This window comes from Mixophyes fleayi, chromosome 8, assembly GCF_038048845.1.
Source record: "Mixophyes fleayi isolate aMixFle1 chromosome 8, aMixFle1.hap1, whole genome shotgun sequence".
NCBI lineage: Eukaryota > Metazoa > Chordata > Amphibia > Anura > Limnodynastidae > Mixophyes > Mixophyes fleayi.
In genome coordinates, this window is record NC_134409.1 from 38,747,613 (window position 1) to 38,768,573 (window position 20,961).

Consider the following 20,961-nt stretch of genomic DNA (forward strand, 5'->3'; position numbering starts at 1 on the left):
AGTTACAGGGACACTGCCATCTTTCCTACTTCTGGGTGAGCTATATATCTGTAGATTGTTACTGGAGACATTGAAGAACACTGCCACCCTTCCTTTTTCTGTTTTAGCTATGACACTGCCCAACTGCACTGGAGACTGCCAACAACCCTGCTACCCCTTCTGTGTCTCTGAAATGGCGCTGGATCTTCGTGGAGGGCAGTATTTATAGAATCCAAAACTCGTGAGATCCAACGCTGTCGTTTTCACTTCTGAGAGCGTGTGAAAGTACCGAGCTGGCTCTGCTCGGTACTCGGATCGGTAAAGTTTGGATGGACTCGATTCTTTGAGAACTGAGCCCAAGCATCTACTTCAAAGTGATATAATAGGGGTAATCAATCTCGCTTTTCTAGCGTTCCAACAGATGTCTCGGCTTTAGCGAGTAACTATATACACATCCTCACAGGGTAAGCCAGCCCCCTGAGGTCTGTTATTTTTAGTTTCGGGATATGATATATGGATTTACATGCAATGCAAAGCTAACAATATTTACACTACTGTTATGTGCTAAAACTTGATGCTTGCATTATTTGAGGTGCAGCCACGCCAGACAGCGGCCCCCTGCTGGGTATGCAGGCTAAACAGGTTTTTGTCACTGCACATAAAGCCTTAGCATTTCCTGCTATTGGCAAACAGACTTCCTCTAGCAAAGTTACAAACCCAAACAATGACACATCCATATAAAACACATCCCATTGTAACACGATAAGTGCATTTCAAATTATATATTGGTGCCTGCAGCTCTGATTGAAATGGATTTCTACAATAAATTATTTCTACATGATCCAGCCACAAATAAGTTATTTATAAGTGATCCAGTCACACTCCTCCCCCTCTTGTTCATGCGGGTAACCAGTGTGCCATGTACCCACGATTTGGCTCCTGGTCCGCAGTTTCTTAGGGTTACCTGGGGTGACCTGGGGGATCCGGCTCCTTCTGCCGAGACAGTCCATCCGCATTGCTGTGAGTCTTTCCTTGCTTGTAAATTATGTCAGTCATAAATTTGAAGGGCAAGGCTACAGTGCAACCATCTGCCATTTTCCCCTGAGGTGTGTTGTAGCCACTTTAAAGGATTATGATCAGTCACCACAGTAAAATGTCATCCATACAAAGAAGGTTGTGGTTCTTTCACTGCCCACACAATGGCTAAACATTCCTTCTCAATTGTGGCATACCCCACCTCCTGGTTTAGCAGTTTTCTGCTCAAATAGGCCACAGAGTGCTCCTGCCCATCTAGCCCCACCTGGCTAAGTACTGCTCCCACTCCATGCTGTGACGCGTCAGTTTGCACAATAAAGTCCTTATAATTGGACGCCAACAGTACTGGAGTATGAACCAGGGATTCATTTAACGACTGAAATACCAGCTCGCAAGCGGGTGTCCAGTCAACTACTTTGGGGAGTTTTTTCTTTGCGAGATCTGTCAGGGGCTTTGCTGCAGTACCAAAGTCTTTGACGAAACGTCTGTAGTACGCCCAGGGTTCCTAATGAGGCCAGTACTTGTCTTTGGGTCATGGCCTGGGGCCAGTCTTGGATTGTCTCTACCTTAGCTGGTTCTTGCTTAACCCTACCTTCCCCCACACTATGACCCATTTGACACTTGTCTGCTCTGATGGGCAGATCTGCCCACTGAATTTTTTCCAACACTTGCCCTACATGTTTCTGATGATCCTCCCAGGATTTACTGAAAATGGGAATGTCATCCAAGTAAGCCTGAGCAAAGCCCTTACACCCTTCCAGCAGTTGGAAGGTGGCTTGCGCATTCTTCATGTAAAAGGATATCTAGCGTGATTATGGGGGTTTTAATCTCCTTAATAATTAGACAAATGTATGGGTGACCATTTAATACCGTTAAATCTGCAAACAACTCCTCGCAAAGGTACTTCTGATTTAACCTGAGAAATATAATTCTTATTTTCTCTTAAATCCACAGGATAAATATTCATATAATAGCTTATGCTCATATCCAAGAAAAACTACGCACAAAATAAAGTTTCCTTTAAAACGTGTTGTTGTATTAACATTCTAATTGTGAAACTTATGTATATATTATAAAACAGTAATCAGAGTAACAAAATTTTACACAAGGTATAGATTTTGGTGCAATACATTACATTTATAGCCTGTTATATAAATATATAAGTCATTGTGTCTGTGTCTGTGTATGTGTGAGTCAAGCTTTACCTATTCCAGGTGTATGTGTGAGGAGGCGAGGAGAGAGAGACATACACTCAAGCATACCTTTTTAACCTTCCAAATATTCTCACATATTCTACCACATTTATCCCTCTATCATTTCATTTCACTTATCTCAACAGCCATTATTCACTATCCACAGTCCCTTCACATGTACGTTTGTAGGTGGCAGCCATTTTGCATGCATGGAGCTTCTATATCCATTTTCTCTATTGTCTGAACTCGGCATGCTGTAAACACATGGTATTTCACCTTGCTGCCATATGAACTACATCAACATTTCCAGCAATAAACCACATTATTTCAGAGATTCAGGGCTAGATTTAATAAGCTGCGGGTTTGAAAAAGTGGGGATGTTGCCTATAGCAACCAATCAGATTCTAGCTGTCATTTTGTAGAAAGCACTAAATAAATGAAAGCTAGAATCTGATTGGTTGCTATAGGCAACATCCCCACTTTTTCAAACCCGCAGCTTAGTAAATCTAGCCCTCAGAGTTAAACTACCCTTTAAACCAACAGTATAACGGAACGTTATATTAAACAATTTGACCGCTTCCTGACCAGTCCAATCACTTGCTATACATCTAAATCCTAATTTCGGCCACATTTTTTTTTCAACCGCAGCATAGCAGACTTTCCAATATCATCTACACTGTTCCATCACTTTTCCTATAAAATACTTTTCCAACACCACCATTCTATCGAACATGCAAACTATGCACAACCATTTCCATATATTTACTATACATTTACACTAACCTACATTAAACAAACTATTACCATGCACTTCTATTACACAACATTTGCAATTTTCATTAGCCTTTTCTAAGAACTGAAATAGCTCACAATATTTAAAATGCCCGACTTGCTTTTTGTTAGAAGTTACAAGCATGTGTTTCACATGTGCTTGTAATGGCCTAATTGACTACCAATGAACAGGGTCCAATTCTTGAAACCTCTAGTAATATGATTGTAAGTCCACCACAAATATCTATTTTACACAAGACATCTATTCCAAATGGCCTTTGCTAACTCCATCTGAACTCAGACAATTCCTTTTAAATAACCTAACAAAACTCCATTACAACATTAATCAGCCATCTTCCATTCAAAAACACATTAAACTATGTTTCCAGATTCACTCGCCTTTCATTCAAAACTCCATTATAACATTTATCCTGCTAGCCAAGTTCTAATATAAATGGCCTCTCCAGGCCCCTTATACAAACTGCCTTTCTATTCCAGCAATTTGGCCATGTGTGTCCTCCCAGGTAGAAAAACAGCCAGCAAACTCCTGTGGGCGGAGTTTACCTTTCCACAGGAAACAGATCAAAGCCTTTCACACGTTAATTTGACCAACTGCTCAAACCTTGTTTCTCGGGTATTCAAGTTCCATAGTAACAGGTGGGGGAAGGGATTGTATGTGCTGTCAGTGTACTCTTTCAACTAGAGCTGAATTCTCATATATATTAAAAAATGAGATATAAAATAATTATTTTTATACCCCATCACTTCATCCCAAATGGCATGCACTTAAACTCGAACAGTTGGGATGTGGTGATGGGGAGTGGTGAATGCCGACTGTTCCTGAGCCTCGGGTGTCAGCGGTACCTGCCAATACCCCTTGCTCAAATCAAAGGTGGAAATATACTTTGCTCCAGCTAACTAGTCTAACAGAGCGTCAATTTGTGGCAGGGGATAGGCATCAGACACAGTCACCTCATTCAACCAGTGATAGTCTACGCAAAACCGCATCGTCTTGTCCTTCTTGGGAATCAATACAACAGAGGATGCCCACGGACTATGCGAAGGCTGGATCAGCCCTAGCTCAAGCATCTCTTCTACCCCCTTGTATATTCCTTGGCCTCTAGTGAAATCCAATAAGTGGGTTGCCTAACTGGCCTATGCTCACCAGTGTCCACATGGTGGTGATGGTCACCAAGGAAGTCCGACCAGGCTTCCTACTGAACTGAGTCGCAAAGGGCCACGGCACTGCCTCAAGCTGCTCCCTTTTCTGGGCACTCAACTGCTCATCCCAGCCCACTTCATATCGATGATGACGACGGCTGTGGAAAGCGACTGCAACCACGAGGAATGAAGAATCCGGAGCGACTTACTAATGTCACTTACATCTGCAACGCAGTTAACGCTGCTGTTAAGGAGGTAATGTAAGTATGCGGGCATGGACCATCTACAACGCTTTCTAAAGTCGTTTATCCATGAGCACATACTTACATTACCCCCTTAACAGCAGTAGATAACTGCGTCGCGGATGTAAGTGACGTCAGTAAGTCACTCTGGATTCTTCATTCCTCGTGATTGGTAGCAGTTGTCATCGATCCTTGTCCGAAAGGAGCCCTTCGGAGTCATTCTGTTGGGGTAGGTTTTTTCAGGATTAGTCAGTGTCCTTTTATAACGTATCCCACCCATTGAGGTGTTGATCAGTCAAGTTGCCACTTTTCCTTCAAGGTATGCTCAGAGAAGTTCCGCTGAGAGGCATGCCTTAAGGAGAAATATTCAATTGTCACTTGATTTCATTTAATAAACATTTATTAGTGTATGTCTACACTAAATCTCTAGTTGTGATGTACACCTGCTTAGGTGTGGGGTGTTGTATTCCTCAAAAGAAACAATATATACGTGAATGGCACCCAGTGCTTAAGAATCACCCACAGTAGATGTGAATTAAGGGTTGATAGGGAGAATTGATAATGTCGTTTTTTCTTTTTGTTTGGAAATCTGGTCATATGCAATGTGTCTTAACACCTTTTACCCCACTTGCAAGTGTTGGATTATGGGGGTTGTCAGCAGTTAGTAAAGAACGAATAGTGTTGACTAGTGCTATGTAACCAATGTGAAGGCTACTCTGAGCCATACATTAAGTACTGTACCCACTGTCAATGATCGCTATTGATCTTTTCCGTGCGTGCAAGGACTTTTATATAGTGTACATTCTAGCAGTGTCATGCACTTGAAGAAAATTCAGTATTTAATGAGTTATTGCAAAAATCCTATGCCTGACCCAGACTTGTGCCTAATATATTATATTGTGTTCTTTCCATTATCATTAATATCACTACCTGCAAAAGAAAACTCAGTTAAAACTAGAGAATGAATAAAGTTGCGTTAAAACATCATTATTTTTCTTATGAAATTGTGCATCTGTTTGATGTCACATGATTACCATTCCATTTTAAACAAAACAAAAAAAAAAACCGAGTTGCATCCAAGATGGCTGCCATACCTTCCATAAGCTTTAAAAAGTTTCCCACACACCCAGATCATATATGTAGGCAGTGGATTAATTTTTCTTTACTCATTTCTGTTTTAAAAGGGTGTTTCCACAATTATGGACCAACCTGTGTGTGTGTGTGTGTGTCTGTCTATATACACACTATATGGACAAAAGTATTTGAACGCTTCCACTTTTTAATATCACTTACAGTTGACTGTGGAATATCCAGCAGGGATGAAATTTCACGAACAGTCTTATTGCAGAGGTGGCATCCTATCACAGTACCACGCTTGAAGTCCCTGAGCTCTTCAGAACGGCCCATTTTGTTTGCAAATGGAGACTGCATGTCTAGGTGCTTGATTTTATACACATCTGGCAACAGGTCTGATTTGAAACACCTCAATTCAATAATTAACAGGTGTGGCCAAATACTTTTGTCCATATAGTGTGTGTGTATCTATATATCTCTATTTTAGGACACGCGTTTTAAACTGGAACTGTTATCAGCGGAACATTTTGTTTTTATAAAGAAAGTTTAAGCTATAATTCGCCCATTCAGTTAATTGCACTATAGTATGCCAAACGGCTTACCTGGCAACGCTGTTGCTCGACTTCTGGACCTCATGTCCAGTTTCCCATTTGTGTTTAAAATGTGCTGATGGAGATGGAACCTATCAGTTCTTCATACCCACATCTGCATGTGGTTAAGAGTTGTGATAACATGCTTACTCGCTTGAAGTGAACACAAGGATGTTAGTGTCGTGTTCTCCATTGACGCTCCAGTCGAGAACCGACTGATACCCGTCTGAATGAAGTGCTGGTTACGCACCCTATGTCAAGACAATATTTGGCAACCAGCCTTAATCTTTATTTTTGGGTTGCTGATTGATGATTTATCTGTAGAAACATGGTATTCAAACCATCAGACATTTGCGCTATAGTGACCTCCAGTGGTCTACACATGTAGGTGTTCAGCTTTGTCACTTTTCTTTTATGTGAAAATATAATTGTTTCAGTTACTAACAAAATTAAATCTGTTCTCCAGACCCCCACCCTCAAATCAAAGCACCATTTGCACATTTCTTTAACTTTAAAGAAATAGTTTGTTTTAGTCATATGAAATAGAATTCATAAGACAGTGTTTACCAATTTTGTTTATTGGAGTCTATGACATTGTATTACTAATATGGTCAGAATAGCTTTCAATCTTTTACAATCTGTAAATTTTTCCCATTCTGGACACTATGGGGAAGTCAAACCCGACTACTATGTCTGTTTTATGAGACAAAAAAATAAATTTGCTAAATACCCACCCCCATCTCTTAGTGTAATAAAAAAAAGGACCATTTGTGCTGGATTCCACATATGTGCAGGTATATGCACATGAATAGTACTTGGTAAAATTGCTAAAACAGCATACAGGAATAAGGTGTTTCACTTAGTACTACTACTGAGGTCTTAAACCTATTTTCTGAAACTAAACGCACTAGAGAATACAAATCTAGTTACCATAAAACGTAGGATCCTAATGGAATTTATTTGCTTACTGTTATGGATTGTTTACTATAAAAGTATACGAAGTTACACAAGGCATCACTGGTATTTTATAGTAGTAAAGAGCTGTATATAATGGTACACAATATAAAGCAAATGATAGTAACACAGAACGGTATAAAGCAAAGAACAGCATGAGTTGGCTTCACATGAACATGGCCCTATTTGTATAGCACCTACAAATTACAAAGGTTAATAAAGCACTTTACAGTGAATATTTAATCATTCACATCCCGTTACTTCATTCAGAAGCCAATTGACCTACCAGCATGTTTTTGAACTGTAGGAGGGAACCAGAGGAAACCCACGTAAACTGCCCCCAGATATGACCCTGGTCAGAATCGAATACATGACCCCATTGCTGTGAGGCAGCAGTGCTAACCATTGTGCAATATAATGGCTCTCTGCCTAGTGCAGGCCTAATCTTGGGTTAGTGTGTGCTTGGGATACTCTTTTTGGTCTCGCATTAGTTGCAGGTACAATTAAAATAGCTTGATGTCTACAACTGGGGGTAGTGAAGTAGCACTGAAACCAAAAGGGCCTTTGGGATAAGCTGGCCTAGTGCTGAATCTCTGCTAAACTATATGCATCCTAGGAGTGAGTCCTCAATCAAATTGCTACATGGATGAAATGCTAAGCAAAGGGTTGATGATCAAAAGTGTTTTCCATTTTTAGCAATAATATACTTTTCTGTGCTTGAATATAAAGGTATAGCACATGCAGAAGGGAATTGCAAATAATTGCAACAAGCTACTTGTTACTCCTATTTTTTAAATTTTCTCTTAGCTCTAAACATAGCAACTATAAACATATGTTTTCAGTGATTTGCATGTCCAGTTCATTAATATCAATGTAGCACCATTGTACATGTATCTGAACAGTTTCTTATTTGTATTTGTGTGCACAAGCTTTGTATAGTTGGCAATAAAAAATTGTCGCTTGTTTCTGCTCTGATAAATGGTTTATAGTTCTACTTTTATATTGCCCACATGGTGGCAGTATAGTCCATGTCTTGTGAAAGGTCTATTCTATTGCTGGCCAAGTGTTGACATTGAAGAGGGCCACATTTATGTTAAAAAAGCGGCGCTATTTGTTGATCTATTTAAAAAACAAAACAAAACATGTTTATAGAGATTGTGAGGGATAACCCCGGTCTAGTAAAGAAATCTGAAACTGATGAATATATTTTGTTGTAAATACATGTTGTGTCACAGATTATGAAGTTGTGCCTCTTGTCGGCTCATTTTGTTTGGAATGATGAACACGGAGGAAAAGTCAACATGACTTTTCACGAAGATAACCTTGTTGTATAAACACATAGCAGCCTTGTAACTTTATAGTAGCGTTCTGAAAAAAAATAACTTATGTACATGTAATAATGTTGTTTGCAGTGTTTACCTAATTACAGAAAATGTCTCTTAATGAGCATTAACCTGAAAACATGGCTGTCGGAGCACAGTGGTTAAAGCGGAATAAATTTGAGATCCATCAGCAGCTCTTCTAGGAGCCAGTAGATGAAACATCCTCTCTATTATTCCTTTCATATGTCCTGACACATCGGGTTGCTGATGTGGGTCTTTTTCCATGGAGATCTTTTGAGCTCTCCTCAGCCTTTACTTGTAATGGGTATACAGCTAACATAAGCTTGTGAGATCAATATGTATTGCCAGCACTATCCCACATACTCTTTTGCAGTGGGGGCCTTTCACACTTCAGTTTATAATGTTCAACATCAGTTTTTCCTATAAAAATAACTTTCTCACATTACTTACAATCTACTCATTAAAAATGTAATATACATTTTAAAATAAGCTAACTATAGTAAAATAACACAGCAGTTTTAACTCTCATGTAGAATTGATTATTCTATTTGGAAAGCATATGGTAAATTAATTTACCATGTTGGTATTATAAATAGAAATAAACTTATGCACTAATATAGGATACATTTCTGTGTGTTTTATTCATTTGGGCATGAATAACACTAAACCCATGGTCTAATAATAAATGAGTCTGGGGGGGGGGGTAATATTACATAAACAAAAACTAAACAAGGTACCATGTTGGAACTCTTAAGTGATTTAAAAACACTTGATTCTGTGGCGTGCACTTATTTGTCAAATAATCTTGAATTGTGCAAGCTTTTGCCTGGAGTTTGAGGAAAAGCCTGTGCTCAAATGGATGGTTAAATGAATGGAATGGATGCTTAGAGGTGTTGTATCCTCCACCTCACCCCTTATTAGGAGCACTCAATACCTGCTGCAACTATGGAAATTATGTTACTGACAGGCAAGTCATTTAAATGTACAACTACATCTAAAGAGGACCTCTCAAGCTTTGCAATGAAATGTTATGCTGGTGCAAGTTGTAAAAAGTGTTCACATGTACTTTAATGTTTTTTGGGTCTTCTTGGCTATGGCCGCTCTCAATCTGTAAAAGCTGGCTGGACATTGGTTAAGTATTCCTCCCCACCCAGTTCTTCCATGCCTCCTTTGTGGTCAGGCAGGCTGTCAAAAGCAAGACCTGCTGCACTTTTGCTAGTTGTTATGATGCTGCTAGATGAGAGCAGAGCTATCACGGGCATGATTGTAGATACCACATGTTGCATTTCTCATGCATCTCTTATTTGTACTTATTTCTCCAGTGATTCCAACACTGGAATGAGTGTGCAGTGTCTATAGTGCTTCCAACCTGCTTGGAAACTCTTTAACTTTTTCATAGCACATCATGACACAGTCTAGCACTTATAATGTCCTATTAAATACAGCATAGTGCATTGTATTAGTTAAGCAGGTGCTGAAAGGAAACACGGGTCTACTGGTCTATCCCATGGTTTCTATTCCTAGCAGTGTGCTAGGTATGCATACTGATATTACTACTTCCCTAACCTAGTAGTGATTAAAATAAATGTCCGTTATGCAGGGAGGAGCAGCAAATATATTTTATTTTAATACTGGATAAAATGTAAAGAATGTTCTTGCTTTCCTGTCTCCATTTTATTTTTTGTGGCTCATTGTTCCTAGTTGAACCCTACCCGGACCCCTAGTAGGTGTGCCGTTTCTCTGTTATAAAGCGCATTCTAGATTAACAGGGCACACCCGAGTGGCTTTAAAGAGGAAGTTACAATGGCCTTCTGATGTAGGTACACTAATTTTAATAAACATTGAATACTATTTTAAATGTAAGAGGTGTGTGACCAGCTATTTAAGTTTGTTCACAAATGGATAAAAATGAAATCAAATTGTAATATTGAGCCATAATCCTAATTGTAAGCATTTGTCAGCTTGATTTGTGGGCTCCAATTCCAGTGTCATTTGCTGTTGTTGCCAAATTCATAGTGCTAATAGTCAAATAACCCACTTTAGGGTTATTTCTGCAGTGAACTATAGCGTCATTGTTCCAGCGCGTGTGTGTGTGTGTTATCTAGTTTTGTTTTTGTGCCCTGACTCTCCCTCCCTACCACACTCCATTATATAACTGCGTGTGGTAGGGCAGTGATAAAAAATCCCACACACATTCTACATATTCTCAATATCTGTGTCATTAAATTCTTGTCCATGCAAAAATCTGGCTGAAGTGACTTGTGTTTGCATTATCAAACTGCATATACAGATGCATAAACAAACTTCCTTAGACATCCCCTTGTGCTCCATGGTGGAGCATGTAAACAACAAAGTAAAGCTAGAACAGAAAAGATAGAAGTTTATTATCTAGATCCATCCGTATATATACCTTGATCTCTAATTTATAACTCTTGTAAAAGGAACCCTGAAAGCAGCAGTTCAGTTTGAGCAGCTTGCTTTATCCAATCTACCACACCCATAATTCTCCAACCCTGTACATTAACATGCCCATATAAACAAACCCTGTCTGGGAGAAAATATGTAAATCCCTCCACACAGACCCTCATAATGACGAACCAGAGAGTTTCTTTTTCAGTTCCTTGGTGTGCAAGGTATTGGGGTAGAACATCCATTAAGCCTGAAGTTGGAGCAGTTTGATGGCCAGGTCCCACCCTGTGTTAAGTGACACATTATCGATTGTAATGGACCTCGGAGGGTAGCAGGTCAGCTGAAAATAGAAATGTGTTACATGGTGTGTGGATTTTGGACTTGAAATTTAGTACAATAGTCGGTATGCAGAAGTAAATTGAGGTGACCTGCATGTAGCGCTTTAGTTGTACAGGTCGTATTACAGTGGTACAAAGCATCAGACTGCTGAACAGTCTTTCAGTATAATGGAGAGGACCAGATGGGGGATTCAAACTTGCTGTGTAGTGAATGCACTCATAAAGGAATACAAGTGTTTGTTGGTTCTGCTTATGAGTTCAAAATAACAGTTCGGTCTATCTGAACCCCCCCTCCCCCATCTCCAAAAATCTATATGTTTCTGTGCTCTGTTAACTGCAGAAGTTGGGTTTGTGGGAAGTGTGACTAAATTCATATTGTATAAATGTGTGATTTGGTAATTATTGAAGTGTATACTAAACGGATGTCTCTGCATTGATAAATGTAACTTTAAAATTGAGCAGTAATAAGCAAAAACTTGTTAGCAGCTTTAATGAGTGTTGAATCACAGCTAGAGGAAACCGCTGGTTATTTGCAGCTGCAAAAATGTATTCATTTGGTAATGTGATTTAAATAAAATAAAGTATGCTAATGTTTCAGTTCCAGTGTAAATGTTCTTTTTTTGAAAACTTTTAAGGGTATAAAACACACATGTAAAATGTTTTGTAATCCTATTGCTTACTTTGTAATACATTATGTTCAAGATTTTCATTCAGCCGTTTTGCTTATTAATATAGAACACCAGGCAGTAATCTTCAGATTTACTAAAATATAGCATGTTGTGTTTGAGGTTGTTGTTTGGCCGTTTGCATAGAGTAGTGCAAGAAGCTCTTCACCTTACTCTGTTCATACCTGACTTCAGGGTTGTGATTCGTTGGGGGATGTAGACTGAGCATATGCAGCAAAGGCAATACAGTGGATCTAAAAAGTCTACACACCCTTCTTGGAATTGCAGGTGTTTGTGATGTAAAGCCTGAAATCAAGATAAATAATGTCATACCTTTGGTGTGACCTCTAAACCTACAAAATTGAAGTGAAAATAAACCTAAAAGACCCTTGTTAAAGAAGTGTGCACACCCCTAAACTAATAATCTTGTGGAAGCACCTTCTGCTTTTAGTATAGCAGTGGGTCTTTTATGAAGTCTGTCAACATTGCATACCTTAACTTTGCAATTTTATCCTACTCTTCTCAGCAGAAAAACCAAAAGTGAAACCATTTGCGAGGGGGTTCTCTTGTTCGCAGCTCTCTTTAGGTTAGTCCACAGATTTTCCATGGGATTGAGGTCTGTTCTGACTGGGCCATTTCCAGGCTGTGATCTTTCTTTTTTGAAGCCAGTCCTTGGTTGCCTTGTATGTGTGCTTTAGATCATTATCAAAAACCCTGCAATTTCAAAAAAGTTGTGTACACTTTTTATATCCAAACAATTCGCCCTAGAATAGTACTTTGTTGCATTTAAACCCTAAGAAAAAAATCCACATAGGTAGGCAACCTTTAAAACCTAGGGAATCCAGGCCAGGTAAATGTGTTGCATAAGCTGTCATCATCTATTTATATAGCGCCACTGATTCTGCAGTGCTATACAGAGACCTCATTCACATCAGTCCCTGCCCCATTGGAGCTTACAGTTTAAATTCCCTAACATAGACAGACAGAGCGAGAGACACTGGTCAATTTTGATAGCAGCCAATTAACCTACTAGTATGTTTTTGATGTTTGGGAGGAAACCGGAGCACGCAGAGGAAACTCGCATAAACTCAGAGAGAACATGCAAACTCCAGACAGATAAGGCCATGGTTGGTAATCAAACTCATGACCCCAGCGCTGTGAGGCAAAGTGCTAACCACTTAGCCACCGTGATGCCTTAATATAAGTTACTTGCATACCACACTGTATACTACGTCATTATATTAAATATTGTGCCAGAAAATGCTCCTCGTACCCCTCCCAGTTCTGCCACTGTCTGAACAATCCCCTGGTGCTTTGCCCTTAAGTATATTGGTTGAGTGAGCTGGTCCTCCAACTGGCAAAATTTAATACCAGTGGCGCTGGCATAGGTAAATACACGATTAACAGCTGCGGTTTCTGGCGCTTGTCCCTGGTTTTTCTGCTGGTCCAAAGAATGGGGGGGAACTGTGTATATTTAAAAAATAAATAATCAATTTAACTGGAATTCTCCATTTTAGTGTTTGTTATATTAGTGGTGAAAAAGTTATTCCTTTGTTGTGAAAATAATTACTTGATAAGAAAATCTTTATTCAATATGATAAACGTTTTGCATAATGTACAAAGAACTGATGGTGGACAGCATATGTTGGCTGACAGGTTACATTGAAGCTGAATTTGAGTGACCTGATCTGCATCCTTTAAGGAATTATAGAATAATTATGTTAATCAGCAATTATCACCTCATTTCTTCAGTAGTAACCTCACGGTTTAGTGTACAGGAGTGTTATAGCAAGTGCTGATAGTTTGCAATAATACTGATGTTGAAAATTTTGTGGCTAAGAATAGCTTGAGGCCTTTCAGTGATCTGTCATTTATTTATTTCATAGAAAGGTTTGACCTTTTGTTGCCTTCTTTCAAAATACTTAGTGTTTCAGCTTATGCTGTATGTTGAACAGCCATACAAAGTTATATTGGTTGTGACCAGCAATTTTTTTGTTTCAATTTTTGGTTTTGTCAGTGATCCTTTGGTAATGGAAAGTATGAATGAAATCCGTCAACAAGCAAAGACTTTGTGCAGAGAATGTTGATAGACTAGAGTACAATGTAGTCCAGACTGGTCAAATCCCACAGGCCATGAATTGTATATTTTCCATACCAATCAAGGTATATACCCCTTCCACTAAAGGTCATGCTTTATGTGACCGACAACTGTATTATGATATCCAGTTCCTTTCTTATTGAGGCGCTTCACTATTAGTGTATCTAATTGTCGTTACTGTCTTATGGCAGGGGAAACAATTTAAAACTCTGAAGAAATTCATGTAGGAAGATGTGTCCCACTGTTACAGGACACTTATGAATTCCCAATTTAAAAGCTATTTGCATTGGGGATTTAAAAGCCAGGGACGTCTGGTAAATGTGACATTGGTGTGATTTCCTCTACAATATTCCCTGGAGCTTAAAATGTTTCCCCTCTGTTTCCATCCAGCACCAGCCTTTTGACACACTCCATAGAAGCAATGGATGATTTTAGTTAGTCATGTGAAAATGAAAGTACGGCCTCTTTCATATCTGCGTTTTTACATGTGAGAGCATAATTAACAATCATCTAGTCCTCGTCAAGTCTTAAAATTTGATTAATCTAAGCTAATAACCAATAATAGATTTGGCATGATTTAGGATGAGCATAACTACTCCTAGGCTAGATTTAAACTTTAAACTTTATTACATTAGCTCTTCCGTACAATATTTGATTTTGTGAAGTTCTGAAAAACATTGTATATAAGCTGTGGTCAGGTGTGGTTTTAGCCCCAATGTGAACCTAACCTACAGGGAGGGGGTGGCGGGCAGGAACTTTATGCTGCTTTAACCAGCAAAAACAGTTGTACATTGACATTGCTGTGAGATATTGAAAATGTGTGTGCTAGTAGTTTAAATGTTACATTGGATGACTGGCCACAGTTATACCAGACTAGAAGAGAAGTGCATGTCATGAACTAAAAAGATTTAAAAGGTTTGCCTACTTGTGGACACTTCCCCACCCTCTTCTGTACCAGAGGCCTCCCTTCCTCAAATATCCAGAGCCCAATCAAACTTAAACTAAAGCTCTTCATGCCATACACTTTACTGCCCACTTAACATTCCATTGAGTCAAATTGTCATGCAGATGAGCAGGCTGAGAATGTACTGCTTATTTACTAAAAAATTTATATTTTCTTTTTTTTTTCCTGGTTGTTTATGAATAGAACAGTGTAAACTGACAAAAACCAATCACAAATGTCTTAGATTGTTTATCTAAAATCTTAGTGCATTTAAAGCTTTCTTCTACATGTACAACACTGTTGTTTTCATTGTCTATATAATATATGGTTTTCATTTGCTGATGCAAGTTTAATAGAAGTGTATTTTCAAAGAACCTGATATTCCTGTAGCTTGTCACCCTGCTGTTCAGGGGCACCAGTAAACTTGTTTTAAATGGGAAGCGTCTGTTCTTTCTTGAAACCTCTAACACTATAACAGATGGATGGAGCATGTAAGGTTTTACCTCTGAGGTGGTAAGTGAAGCCACTCATTAACACTGAATTTACCACTTCGTTAGCAACATTACTTCCTGTTGAGAAACGCTAATATATCATCTAAAATGGAGTGAGCATATATTTACCTCTGGTTCATAATAAGTTGCAACATAGACTTTATAGTTTCCACTTTACAGACTTTCCTTTCATGCAGTTTTTCTCTCCATCCTTTTGTACAAAGACATAAAATGAGTTTAAAGTTAGGAGAGTTTCTGCTCGTTCTTGAACACTATTCTACTTGTGGTCCATTTCTAGCTTGTGCCAGTCCTAATGGGTGCTTCTTTAGCACTATTTTGGAGTGATAAAATTGAGTAAAACTTTTTTCATTTTTCTGTCACTGAAAAGATGGCTCCGATAGACTGCAGGGAGTCCTGATGTCTTCAAGAGAAGTCACACACCAGAAATGAATTCATTTGCGCAGTTAGCACATTTAATTAGGGCTGGATTGTAAATATATTTAGTGAATCACCCATGATTAAGTATTTTTAATAAGTAAAATCAAATGGCATATATTACTCCAGAAAGTGTTTAATTTTTATAGCACGCTTAAAAAGTAAAACATGTTTCTTGTGTATGGCTTCCTTCAGGGTATAAAAGGTTTTTGTTTATTGTTCATATGATGAGTGACGTGAAAATATTTTGCCCCCTAATGCCTGTATAATTTACTGGAATACAGTTTTTAACTTGCTTTTCAGACCCGCAATTAAGACCTAAGCAGTCCCAGTTTCAAAATCGTTTTTTAGTTTTTTTTTGTTTTTTTTTTTTGAAGGGGGTTTGCTACTTTTACTTTACATTAGCCTATAAATAAATACAACAATATAAATTGTACAAAGAGCTGAGCAGTGCCATATGTACCCAGAAAAACTCCTGGATATCTAGTTGTGATGGGACCCTACTAAATATAGTGTGGTGAGGGTGCGGGGAAGGGTTAATATTTACTAGAAATTAAAGTAGGAAAAACACTTCCAACACATGCTGCATTATGTGCTGGGTAGGAGGGCGAATGTTTTCTTCCTTTAGTATAGAGTGGTCCGTAAGTATGGAAACCCCCTTTCAAAATGGAGAGTGAGGTCCCCCAGCACTGCCACACTCTATTCTCAGATTTCTGGACAGGAGGAGAAGCCGTACAACTTTGCTGGACCAGCGGCACCCTAGACCAGTGTTTCCCAAACCCAATCTCCAGGGACCCCTAACAGTGCAGGTTTTCCAGGTCACAAGTGAGACAATTAGTACCACCTGTGGATCTGTCAATCAATAATGACTACACCTGTGCTCCAGCAGAGATATGGAAAACATGCACTGTTAGGGGTAATTGAGGACTGGGTTTGGGAAACACTTCCCTAGACCACCAGGGCCAGTTATTCTTCATGTCTAAATGTGTTTTACATGTTAACATTAATATGTTCATTAATACAGAAAAAACATTTCCTTCAGCTTACGTGTGTGGGTGGGGGGTGTAAGGAGGACCCAGGTACAATATTGTTAGAGCAATACATTATATCAGAAGACTCTGATATGTGCAAAAGAAAGTAGCGGTAGCTCGCAAACTGTGATGCAAGATTATGCAGATTTCTATATGGCAGGATTATATAGGTATACATTAAGTAATGTCCCCTAATTAGATGTAACAAGTGCAGAATCGCTTAACAAAAAAAGTAGTAGGCCACAATGAATCTGCACGGCCGCACTCTGCAACATATTGTGTGGAAGAAAATAATGGTCACCATAAATTTTTAAGTTATCTAAAAGCACAAATATTTTGCTTTTATAAAACAATATTCTGGCTAGTTAACAATTGGTGTTGCAGTTTGCATTAAAGCAGAAGTACAAAATGCATATAAACGCTCTGAGTTTGCATGCGTTTCATATATTGCATACTGGCATGTTACGTGCTAGATGCATATGCGTGCATACAGAACGCCAGCAACGCAAACAGGTTTTTTTTTTTTGGTGTTTTTTCTTTTTGTGTTTTTTGGTTTTTTACATTTATTTCCGTAGCCAGCTGAGTTTTTTCCAGTGTGTGCATTACTACCTGAATGTTAGATTTGCTTTTACAAAAACAAATTGTTTACATTTTTGCATTGCAAAATACATTTTAGCACTACATCAATAGAATGCCTTGAGAAGCCTGTTTGAAATCACTGCACTATATTGTCTTGAATACTTAGATATTTGCGTGTGATTTAGCCTTTTTTTTTTCTTTCTAGAAATTGTTTAATGGGAAAAATAACAATATGGAGGAGTCCCAGATAAGTGCTGAAAGTCCTGATGTTCATGAACGCCTCAAAGAGGAAACCAATTTCAACTCTGTTGAGGAAAATGATGTAGTATTTAAGAAAATACAAGCAAGTCAATCATCTATTCAGAAAAGTAGTTCATTGACTGTGCCAGAACTATCAAGGGACAGCTCTGAAAAAGCCTTAAGCAAAGTCCAGGGTTCTCGCTTATCACATGATGGTGCTCCCACTGTCTCTAGTGAAAACTGTACCTTGCCTAAAGGATTTAATAATGGACCAGTTTCACACTCCTCAAATAAGACTTCCATCCTGAATGCAGACAGTATTTCATTAACCACAGACCAACCTATGGGGTCACAAACCAATTTGTGTTCAACTTTGAAGGTGGTTTATGATCTCCAGCAACCTGCAAAGAACACTGTACATATGTCAAGTCAGCAAGTTTTATTCTTGTTACCTGATGTAGCACATGCCAAGAAAGAAACCCATTCCATTCTTAAACCTCCTACCTCCTCTTCTGTTGGGTGTGAAACATCTAATGGGAATAGTTTCAGATTGGATAGCACTTTAGTAGGGTCAGTAGACGACGTGTGTAACGATAGGAAAATGTTACCTGGTAAAGAGGTATATGATGAGACACAAGGTTGCCCTGGTGCCAATGAATCTGTAGCTGGAAAACAAGTTAATTTGAGTACCGAGAGAGGCTTGGTAAATAATGACAAAACAGAAGAGCCTGAAAAGAATTGTGTTGTAAGGGTAGAAAAAAAGCGAAAGCGAAAAATGGATGGTAGTAAGATAACTCGTTGCTATTCAGAAGATGCTTATAATGATATAAATTATATTTCCAAGAAATCAAAGCTATTAAATATAGGTGTCATGGAACAGAGTGATGAAGAGCAAGTGATAGCTCCACACAAATATGAATTAATGAACATAAAATCTGAATCTTGTCTTGATGACTCGGAAGAACATCTTCCAAAAGAAGCTATAGAAGCTATCAATCATTATATCTATAGCCCAGTTTGTGACTACTCTGGGGAAACCTCACCCATTCATGTTGACTCATTCTTTCCCAGTGATGTCCAAAGTTGTGATTCTCAGTCTCCTCCAACATGCACTAGTGATCAAGAGCCATCTTTTTATCCCTGCACAAAATGCAATGTGAATTTTAGGGAGAAGAAACACCTTCATAGGCACATGATGTATCATTTGGATGGCAATAATCACTTTCGGCACCTTAATGTTCCAAGACCATATGCTTGTAGGGAATGTGGGCGAACATTTAGAGACCGTAACTCACTTCTTAAACATATGATTATTCACCAGGAACGACGACAGAAACTGATGGAGGAAATCCGGGAATTGAAAGAGCTCCAAGATGAAGGTAGAAGCGCTCGGTTGCAATGTCCGCAGTGTGTATTTGGAACCAACTGTCCAAAGACTTTTGTGCAGCATGCCAAAACCCACGAGAAAGACAAAAGATACTACTGTTGTGAAGAGTGCAACTTTATGGCCGTTACAGAAAATGAATTGGAGTGTCATAAGGGCATTGCTCATGGAGCAGTGGTAAAATGTTCTGTTTTGACTTCAGATCTCTCCCAGAGGAAATATCAGAAAAAATCCTTGAAAACTTCATTTTTCCTTTCATCTAAAAAACCTGCAACCTTTATTTGTAAGATGTGTCCGTTTACCACATCTACCCGTAATATTTTACGAAAACACATTGAATATGTACATCCATCATCTTCCATGAACCAGTTTAATGGTCCTCTTATACTTAAACAAGAACATTTCTCAGATAGTGAACTCCTAGATAGTGATACTGAGACTAAACCGTTTGTTAAACAACCCTCTTCTTTTCCAAAGAATTCTGTCTTAAAGCAGGATATGAAAAGACCATATAGCTCCATTGGTCAAAGCAACACATTTACAAAGTTGTACAGAAAACACAAAATACAAAAAGCTAGAAAAAGTGCTGCCCAATCTGTTGTATGTGGTCCTTCAATTTCACCAAATAAAGCTCTACTTTTCACTAGCAATGACCAAAAACACAGGTATTTTCAGATGAAGCAAAAGCATGCGAGGGTGAACCATGCCTACAGACACAGTCAAAAGTGGGATAGCTACAAATCTTTAAAGAAATCAAATGATGTATACCCACTGAGTTTAAAAAAGGAAGATGACAATTCTGGCAATTCTTTACATTTGCTTTCAAAATCACCAAACCTTCAAGAAGAATGCTTAATTATGGATCCTCATAACCGCCATCCGGGCAGACTTGTTGGTTTTAAAGATCGGGTAGCAGTCAAAAGGGTGCGTAAATCAGATCTTGAACAGTCGGTCACAGAAGAAGACATGGATAGTTACCCTGATTGCCTTAAAAAAATGACTTATGTCGTACTTAAGAAACTTGACTCATCTGAAAAAAAGGATGACTATGATGAATGGGAGAATAATGACCTTTGCGATTATAGCACAGAATCACCAGATGATACATATAACAGTCCAGTAAAAAAAGCGGTTTACCCAATGTTCAAAGACAAAATGAAAGATCAACATAGTGAAGACAAGAGCTTGCACTATAATAATGATGGCTTTTACTTTGAGTACTATGAAGACGGTGAGGAGGAGGATTATTTGCATGATATGTCTGGTGCTGATAATACAGAAAATGCAGACTCTGTGTTGCCGAGCCACAGTTCTATATTCCACTGGAGTGATTTGACTCTTGAAAAGAAGTCCTGTCCATACTGTCCTGCAACTTTTGAAACAGGAGTTGGGTTATCAAATCATGTTCGTGGACATTTACATCGAGCAGGCTTAACTTACGAAGCTCGCCACGTGGTATCTCCAGAACAAATAGCAACAAGCGATAAAATGCAGCACTTCAAGAGAAATGGAACACCAACCAAACGTGTAAGAAAAGGTATGTGATTCAAACACTTGTCTTTTTATTCATTTCTCTTTAATTGTGTGTTTACACACACCCTCGAAAATTCTATTGGGTTGCACATATGGGGTGATGAAGTAAAATATTGAGTATTGTGGTATGCATGTATAAATATGAGAGAAAATAGTCTCCTTATAATCTAAACAGACCCATAGCTAATACTAATTATAATAGCTATGCTTTGTCCCAATAGAGATCACTTGTTACCACTGCCACTTCTTTTATTTTTAATTGGACATACCACCAACACAAACAACTTTAACAGCCAGTACATTTAAAAACAATTAACATTTGATTGATGTATTTCCCTTCTCTATTCTGCAGCATATTGGCTTTCCGCTAAGGAACACCACGATTTGAGGTTAACAGGCGCTTGTGTCATAAAACTGCAACTAAAATTAAATCTGGCTACATGCCGCGCTATCACAGCCGAGATTAGGCAATT

The 20,961-nt window shown here is 38.6% G+C and overlaps 1 protein-coding gene across 3 annotated transcripts in view; it reads left to right on the forward strand.

The window, feature by feature from the left end:
* Nucleotides 1-20,961, forward strand: part of ZNF644 (zinc finger protein 644) — a 56,205-nt gene that overhangs the window by 27,726 nt on the left and 7,518 nt on the right. For 2 of the 3 annotated variants that reach the window (XM_075182396.1, XM_075182397.1), the window contains one exon: nt 17,537-20,492. In XM_075182396.1, coding sequence (XP_075038497.1) covers nt 17,537-20,492 — 2,956 coding nt within the window. The remainder of the gene's footprint in view (nt 1-17,536; nt 20,493-20,961) is intronic. The other variant, XM_075182398.1, reaches the window with a different exon arrangement.